Source organism: Zootoca vivipara, chromosome 17 (assembly GCF_963506605.1).
Source record: "Zootoca vivipara chromosome 17, rZooViv1.1, whole genome shotgun sequence".
Taxonomy (NCBI): Eukaryota; Metazoa; Chordata; class Lepidosauria; order Squamata; family Lacertidae; genus Zootoca; species Zootoca vivipara.
In genome coordinates, this window is record NC_083292.1 from 18,437,740 (window position 1) to 18,446,714 (window position 8,975).

At 49.1% G+C, this 8,975-nt stretch overlaps 1 protein-coding gene across 1 annotated transcript; it reads left to right on the top strand.

Moving 5' to 3' along the window:
- Positions 1–3,920: 3,920 nt before the first annotated feature.
- LOC132591287 (zona pellucida sperm-binding protein 3-like) lies at positions 3,921–8,519 on the top strand. The gene is made up of 3 exons (XM_060269269.1): positions 3,921–3,951; positions 5,370–5,550; positions 8,398–8,519. Exons 1-3 carry the CDS (start codon positions 3,945–3,947, stop codon positions 8,516–8,518), a joined length of 309 nt encoding a protein of 102 aa, XP_060125252.1. The 5' UTR covers positions 3,921–3,944; the 3' UTR covers position 8,519.
- The last annotated feature ends 456 nt before the right edge of the window (positions 8,520–8,975 follow it).

Below are 8,975 nucleotides of genomic sequence, written 5' to 3' on the forward strand. Positions count from 1 at the left end.
GCTCAAATTTCTGCTGCCTGACTTAACCAGATGAGAGGAACCTTAGACTCGGGGGCCAAATCTGGCTCTCCAAGCCTCTCTACCTGGCCCTTGGAACTCTCCCCAGGCCACACCCCTTCACTGGCTCTGCTTTGTACCCTCCTTGAGTGGTTATTGCCTGGCTGGCTTGTGTCCTTGAACACCAGTAATGCCCTTTGCTTGCCCAGATGGAGAGTAGAGAGGGGGTATGCAAGTGTGTGTCGAAGTTAAATTACTGCACAAATGTAACATCCGCATCAGTTGCCCCCCCCCTCACTTTTGCCTCCACACTTGCCCACCACTGGCATGTGGCACGACGAAGGGTATCTACGAGGGAATGTGGCCCTTGTTCTGAAAAAGGTTCCTTGCCTCTTCTCTTAACCAAGGTTTGAAACCAGGGTCTGGGATTGTTTCCAGCAGTTAGAAGGAGGAATCTCGTCAGCCTTCACTGTGGTTAGCACTGATGCAACAGGGAACTGTGGTTAAGAGCAGTGGTTTAGAGGCCCAGCTCCTTCCTACAATCTGCCCATGATTACAAGCATTTTAGGCAGGCATCCCCAAACTTCTGCCCTCCAGATGTTTTGGACCACAATTCCCATCTTTCCCAACCACTGGTCCTGTTAGCTAGGGATCATGGGAGTTGTAGGCCAAAACATCTGGAGGGCCGCAGTTTGGGGATGCCTGATTTTAGGTATCTGTCGGCTCTGACTCTTCTCCCTCCCACTGCAGTACCTGCAACTTCCATGCCCTATGAATGCAACAGGACCAGCATCCATCTAGTGGTCAAGATGGACCCTTGGGGCACAGGTCTCAGGCTGGAACCACAATATCTGCAGCTCGGCCGCTGCTCCCCTTCCTTTGAGGACAACCGGAAGGGCTTCTTCCACTTCCAATACCACTTGAAGGAATGTGGCTTTGCACGGCTGGTGAGTGTTCTGAGGGCCAGGATTTTTCAGGCTGCTGTGGTGACTTGCTAAAGCTGGACTGGGTGGGTTGGAGTGCCGGTTGCTGAGGAGGCGGCTGAAGAATGTTGCTCATAGGGCGGAAGGTCGGGAGCCCAACAGTAGGTGGCGCCAAAGCCAATGTCAGAATGAGTTAACAAATTCTTGTTTTGTGCTCCTCCTCCTCTTCCCTTGTGACTTCTATAAAGGCAGTACTTGAGACTAAGGAGGAGGAAGGGGATCTCCAGGTCAGCCTCTGGGACTAGCTGTCAGTAAGAAGGCAGGCAGGTGGGAGCTGGCTGAGGGCAGACTGAGGTTGGTGGGGCAACACCCCCTTTGTCCTAATGGGCCAGCCTCCACTGAGTGAACTGCAGGAAAGTTCCTCATTGAGGTTTGGAGAGAAATGCCCTGAAGCTTCTCTGTGTCTCAAGAACTGAAGCGGGCTCCCATTTCAAGGTGGGTATATTACTTCCATGGGGACCCAGGTGGCGCTGTGGGTTAAACCACTGAGCCTAGGGCTTGCTGATCAGAAGGTCAGTGGTTTGAATCCCTGCGACGGGGTGAGCTCCCGTTGCTTGGTCCCAGCTCTTGCCAACCTAGCAGTTCGAAAGCACGTCAAAGTGCAAGTAGATAAATAGGAACCGCTACAGCGGGAAGGTAAACGGCATTTCTGTGTGCTGCTCTGGTTTGCCAGAAGCGGCTTTGTCATCCTGGCCACATGACCTGGAAGCTGTAAGCCGGCTCCCTCGGCCAATAACACTAGATGAGCGCCGCAACCCCAGAGTCGGTCACGACTGGACCTAATGGTCAGGGTTCCCTTTACCTTTACCTTTATATTACTTCCATAGTAAAAGCCTGTCGTCTAGGCATTGCCAAAAAGGGGAAATGAGGAAGGGGCCCTCGAAGTACAAACATTTGAGTAATAAACTTTGCATATAACAACAACAATAATAATTAATAATAATAATGTCAGTCAGTCAAGTTTATTGCTTACAGCCAAAGGCTGCTGCAGTGTATACAATGATAGTTAATAATAATAATTTATTATTTGTACCCCACCCATCTGGCTGGGTTTCCCCAGCTACTCTGGGCGGATCCCAATAGGATATTAAAAACACGATAAGACATCAAACATTGAAAACTTCCCTAAAGGGAATTATCATTTATTTCATCTTTGAATTACTTTCATAAGGCATTGATTTGCAATACAATAACCTATAAACAGTTTAAAACAATTGCATACATAAAAATTAAAAATACAAAATGGGCTGTGTTAAAATGAATTTACCGTATGTATCTAGACGCAAAGTCAGAAATTTGGACAACTGACTTCTTTCACACCATACATTTAAGCATCACATTTCCACTTAAAATAGTCGTGGCTCCCCCTAAATAATTTTGGGAACTGTAGTTTATTAAGGGTGCTGGAAGTTGTGAAGAGACCCCCCATTCCCCTTCGCAGAACTACAATTCCTAGAGTTCCTTGAGAAGAGAGGTTGAGCGTTAAGCCATTCTGGCTATTGTAGCTCTGCGAGGGGAATTTCGGGGGGAGGTAAGGTCTCCTAGCAACTCCTGACACCCTTCATGAACTACAGCTCCCAGAATTTTCAGGGGAAGCCACAACTGCTTAAAGCGGTATGATGCTGCTTTCAACGTATGGTGTGAATGTGGACTTTGGCTGAGCATCCATTATCTGGATGCTAACGTCTGTTTTTTATTCTTGCAGATCTCTGGCGCAATGGTAGAGCATTCTAGTAGCCTGGTCTACAGGCCGCCATCCACCCGGTCCGATCTCTACAGCAGGAGCCCTTTCATGGAGAGGATTAACTGTACCGATTATGAGTAAGCACTGCATGTGTGGACATGGGAAAGGCCTTTTGGGGTGAAGAGGATGGATGTTAGCAGCGTTCAAAAGTGGAGCTGAAGTTGTGAATCCAAACGCGTCTCTCTTAAGAGTTCAGCTGCAGGAGGAATGTTCCTGTAAAGGTTGTTTTTTGTTTGTCTGTTTTTTGCAGCAGAAATCTGCTAAGGATATATACAGTCTGATGTCTGCAAAGGCCACCAGGAAAGCTTTCCCGTTGGTGAAACGCAGCATTCTTAAGGCAGCAAATAGATTTTTTAAAAAATTGCTCATACTGTATAGTAGTTCTTAAAAGCATGCAGGTTACTTGGAGGAGGAAAGGGGGACAAATAATGATGATGATAATTTATTATTTCTACCCCGCCCAGCCACGCTGGGCAGCTTCCACCAAAGATTAAAAATACATTAAAACAGCAAACATTAAAAACTTCCCTAAACAGGGCTGCCTTCAGACGTCTTCTAAAAGTCAGATAGTTGTTTATTTCCTTGACATCCGATGGGAGGGCCTTCCACAGGGTGGGAGCCACTACCGAGAAGGCCCTGTAACCTCGCTTCTCGCAGTGAGGGAACCACCAGAAGGCTCTCGGAGTTGGGCCACAGTGATTTGAGGCTGCTATCTTATACACAGTTAGCTGGGATCTGAGGGCACCAGGTTGGGGAAGGGTGACTTGGGGCATGTTTGGAAGATTTTGCAGAATTGTAGAGTTGTAAGGGTCCCCTGCAATGCAGGAATTGCAGCTAAAGAATCCCTAACAGAAGGCCATTCGGCCATGTAGTTCCGGTCCACTGTTTGAATAGTTCTTAACCTCAGAAAGATCTTCCTAATTTTTAATTTGCTTTCATTAAAATATGCAAGTGAATTGGAAGGCTCCCGTGCTCTCTCCAACCTAATGAAAATAAGCCCAGTTGCACTGCGACTTGGAACTTCGAAGTGGTGAAGGCACAGCACCCCTCGTCGCTTCACTTCCCTAGTCCACATTGAGGTGGCTTGCTGTAACACTTGCAAGGAGAGACTGACTCTCTTCTCTTCCAGCGCAGGGCGCTTGACGACGACTCCTCCACAAGTGACAGTGGTCACCGGCCATCTCTCTGGTTCCAGTAGGCTAACGTTCACCGGCACTTTAATGAACGGTAGGCAACAGGATCCAGATGGGTGGGGTGGGGGTGGGGAGGCTCACAGTAGGCGGAGCTAGATGCATTGATAGGTGGAGCCTGAGCCAATGATAGGCACAGCCTCCTAATTCCAGTGGCATGTGTGATCGAACTGTGATAATGCTGCCTGGTTGCTGGATGGAGAAGTATAAGATTCTCTAGGAAGTATCTGGTTAAATTTTACTTGGAGCAGGCACACTGAAATTAACGGAGCAAACTTAGACCCCCTCTGCATTATATACATTCAGAGCAGTATCGTACCACTTTAAACAGTCATGGCTTCTCCCAGAGAGTTCAGGGAACTGTAGTTCAGCATGCTGAGAGTTGTTAGGAAGGAAGTTCCCGAACTACAGTTTCCAAGAGTTCCCTGGTAAGAGATGATTGTTCAATAAGCCTGAGAATTGTAGCTCTGGGAGGGAAACGGGAGTCTCCAAATTACGCTTGGCACCTTTAACAAACTATAGCTCCCAGGATTCTCTGGAGGAAACCATTGCCTTTTAAAGTGGAGAGTTGGTTTGGTGTAATGTTGGAGTCTGGAGTCTCACCTGAGAGGCGAGGCTTTGAATCCTAACTTGGCCATGAGTCTCTCTGGTTGACCTTGGACGAGTCTCTGCCTCTCAGCCTAGCCTACCTTGCAGGGTTGTTGAGCAGATGAAATGAGGTGGGGGGGGGGACCATACATGCCACCTTGGTGGAAAAAGGTGGGATATAAATGCAATGTAATAGCATGTAATAAGAGTGCTATAAATGTATCGTGCAGATTGGGCCTTCATAATGTCCATTAATTCCAGTGGGTCTGCTCATGAGCAATTGAATGCCACCTGCAAACTGGAGTAGGCAGAAGGAGATAGGATCTGCCCATGTGATGCCCACCTGGTGGAAACTCTAGCTCACATGGTCCTTAAATGTAAAATGTATGGTGATCTCCGCCAACAATTCCTAGACGAACTATGTATCCCAGTATGAAAACCAGAGATGGAGGTCATACGCTTCTAATTACAGGGGAGAGACCAGGAGCTCACCAAGACAGTAGCTAAGTTCCTCTATTTGATTTTTTGCCGCCAAAGTACATTACAGGACCCTGCCCTTGCTGGAGACCCACAGAGGTGAAATAGATTGCTTGCCTCTTCTTCCCTTTGGGAAGTGACTGTACTGTTGAAATGGCGACGAGAGCTCACTGGCCTATTTATTTTGAATGTTTGTAAGTGATGCCAATAAAGGTTTGGTGATGATGATGAATGCCACCCTCTGAGTGGGAAATAGAGCCAGCTGTAGAAAGAGTCTTGCCCTTTGTTCCACCTTGCTCTGCCCACCCTTGGCATGGGCCCACCCTCAGAGGGTGCAGCAACCTTTCCCCCCTCCTTGCTCCTAAAAGTCCTGCCTCTTCTGTCTTGCAGAGGACTTCAGCGCCCCCTCGTCCTCCAGCAACTTCCCCCTGGGCTCTCAGATCCACATTCAGTTTGCTGTACAGCGTTCCTTCCACCAGCCTTTGCAGGTTTTTGTGGACGCGTGTGTGGCTGCCACAACTCCAGACCTGAGCACATCGCCCCAGAGTTACGTCGTCATTGCAAACCATGGGTGAGTCTGCACTGGGGGGCAGGGCTGTCTTAAGCATACCTGGCGCCCTGGCACCATGGTGCGAAGATCCCTCCGGCGCCCCCCGCCACGTTTCACAGCACGGCTGTCTGGTGGGCACAGCGCACAGCGCGGCTACCATGAGCACAGCTGTGCGCCACCCCCACCCCCCCGGCAGCCCGGCGCCCTGGTGCATTGCGCCACCCAGCCTTGCCGTAGAGCTGGCCCTGCTGGGGGGTTTTGAGTTCTGTGGATGGAAGGGGAACAGCCTTACCAAGCTGTACAATAGGTAGGTTCGTGATTTAACAAAATTCCAGGTTTTGTAGGACAAAACGACACAAGATAATGATGATAATAATAATAATTTTTATTTATAACCCGCCCTCCCCAGCGAAAGCCGGGCTTAGGGCGGCTGACATCAACATGATCACAACAAAACATAAAAGAAAGAAAAACAATCGATTAAAATGCGGATTAAAATACAATCCAGATTTATTTTTTATTTTTTAAAATGCAGCCTCATTTTAAAATGGCCCAAATCAAAACCATAAGGGAGGAGGAACATAGTGGTCAGACTGAGTCCAGCCCAAAGGCAGGCGGAACAGCTCCGTCTTGCAGGCCCAGCGGAAAGATGTCAAATCCTGCAGGGTCCTGTTCTCCTGTGAGAGAACGTTCCACCAAGTCGGGGCCAATGCTGAAAAGGCCCTGGCCCCTAGTTGAGGCCAATCTAGCCACCTAATGGCTCAGGATCTCCAAAATTATTTGTGGACCTTAAGGTCCTCTGCGGGGCATACCAGGAGAGGCGGTCCCGTAGGTACGAAAGTCCCAAGCCGCATAGGGCTTTAAAGGTCAAAACCAGCACCTTAAACCTGATCCTGTACTCCACCGGGAGCCAGTGCAACTGGTAAAGCACTGGATGAATGTGATCCGGTGGCAAGGACCCCGTAAGGAGCCTCGTTGCGGCATTCTGCACCCGCTGGAGTTTCTGGGGCAGCTTCAGGGGCAGCCCTGCGTAAAGCGAGTTACAGTAATCAAGCCTGGAGGTGACCGTCGCATGGATCACTGTGGCCAGATCAGGGTGAGAAAGGTAAGGGACCAACTGCTTGATTCTGCTGTTAAGTATGTCAGATGTTCTGGAACCTGAAGTCCAAAACACTTGCTGGAGAACCAGGCAGCACCAGCCAAGGCAGCCTTCATCAACCTCGTGCTCTCCAGGTGTTTTGAACTACGACTCCCATCAGGCCCAGGCAGCATGCATAGTCAATGATGATTGCAGCTCCAGGGCAGATCCATGCCATGCATTTAAAGCACACTCAAAGTGTGTTTCAAAGCATGTTCCTTCTCCCAGAGAATCCTGGGAACTGTAGTTTAAGGATGCTGGAGATTGTAGCTGGAGATGGGGGAAACTGCAGTCCCCAGGGTGCTTTGGATGAGCATGGAGTGTGGCTCTGCCCATAGTCAAAACATCGGGCAGAATGCCCTGGTCCCAGCATATGGCCTTGAAGGCACAGGAGGCCTCCACCTTGTTGAAGCCAAGCCAGCCTGGGTCTTTCTGATCGGTGTCGTGATGGGAGACCACCTGGGGAACCATTCGTACTCCATCCAGGGTTTCATGATGGAAGAAAGGTGGGCTAGAACAGGCATCCCCAAACTGCGGCCCTCCAGATGTTTTGGCCTACAACTCCCATGATCCCTAGCTAACAGGACCAGTGGTCAGGGAAGATGGGAATTGTAGTCCAAAACATCTGGAGGGCCGAAGTTTGGGGATGCCTGGACTAGAAAATTAAAATTGCAATTTATTGCCACGGCCTGGAGTATGCTGCGGACTTTTAAAAGGTGGCTCATAGACCTGGCAACCTGGCATGGGGCATCTCCTAGGAGTGTGCCTTGCACAAAGTCGGACTCAACAACCCATCTAGCTCAGTATTGCCAGCCCTGATTGGCAGCAGCTCTCCAGGGTTTCAGGTGCAAAGGACAAACCAGCCCTACCTGGAGATGCCAATTGGGACCTATTTCATGCAAGGCAGATGCTCTACCACTGAGCTATGACCCTTCACTGACTCCTCTGGCTCAGTGTTGTCTAACAATGAACTACAGCCCTTCCCCTGGAAATAAAGGTTCTAGCCATAGAACCATAGAGTTGGAAGGGACCCTGAGGATCATCTAGTCCAGGCATCCCCAAACTTTGGCCCTCCAGATGTTTTGGACTACAATTCCCATCATCCCTGATCACTGGTCCTGTTAGCTAGGGATCATGGGAGTTGTAGGCCAAAACATCTAGAGGGCCGCAGTTTGGGGATGCCTGATAGAACCTGCAACCTTGGTGTTATCAGCACTACACTCTAACCAACTGAGCCTATCCTTAAGGTTCTTAAAAACAAACAAACCCAGAGCTTAATTAAATAGGAATCCACCTGATATGCAGGTACCAAGGATTGAACCTTGGACCTTCTGCATTCAAGGCAGACTTTCTACCACTGAGCTACAGGATCAGAAGGGGGTCAGAAGAGAGTCCTGCTTTCTGCAGCAGCCACGTTCAAATCCCCACTCGGTCATGAAGCAGGTGATCTTGGGCCAGTCGCTCACTCACAGCTTAAACTACCTCACAGGGTTGAAATGGAGGGGGGGGGGGCTCTGCCTGCCTTCCCTGGAGAAAAGATGGGATATAAATGCCATTGATCCATAATAAACTTAAGTGCCAGGTTATTTTTTGTTTAAAGCTGCCAGTGTCGCCTCGATTTTTGCATCGAGAGACAATTGTGTAGCATCTGCTAAAATGGGTGCATTTTGTCCTCCGAATGAGATGTGCTTTTTAAAACATATATATATTTCTTGTTGGGGTTCGGGCAGGTGCCTTGTGGACAGCAGGGTTGCAAATTCCCGGTTCCTCCCTAGAAAGACTCCGGAAGTGCTCCATCTTTCTCTGCAGGCCTTTGAATTCGTTGAGATAGACACTGATGTAAGTAACTGAACTCTTAATAGGCCTTGCGCCAGTATTTCCTGAAATAACCTCCAATTTTGCGGTGATACCTCTCACCCGCTCTTCGGCAGGCAGCTGTCGACTCATTAATCCATGCTTTGTGTAGCCTCGGGGCTAGAAACCTGTTTGAATGGAAGCGGAACTTCGCTCCCAGTGCTACATTTTGTACTTTTAACTCTGTGAGTAGATCGCAGTCTCTTGGGAGTTGGCCACCCCTGGACTAGAGAACCCTTGGGGTCCCTTCCAACTCTACAATTCTATGACTAACTCAGGTATCCCCAAACTTCGGCCCTCCAGATGTTTTGGACTACAATTCCCATCATCCCTGACCACTGGTCCTGTTAGCTAGGGATCATGGGAGTTGTAGTCCCAAATCATCTGGAGGGCCGAGTTTGGGGATACCTGAGTTAGTCATAGAATTGTAGAGTTGGAAGGGACCCCAAGGGTT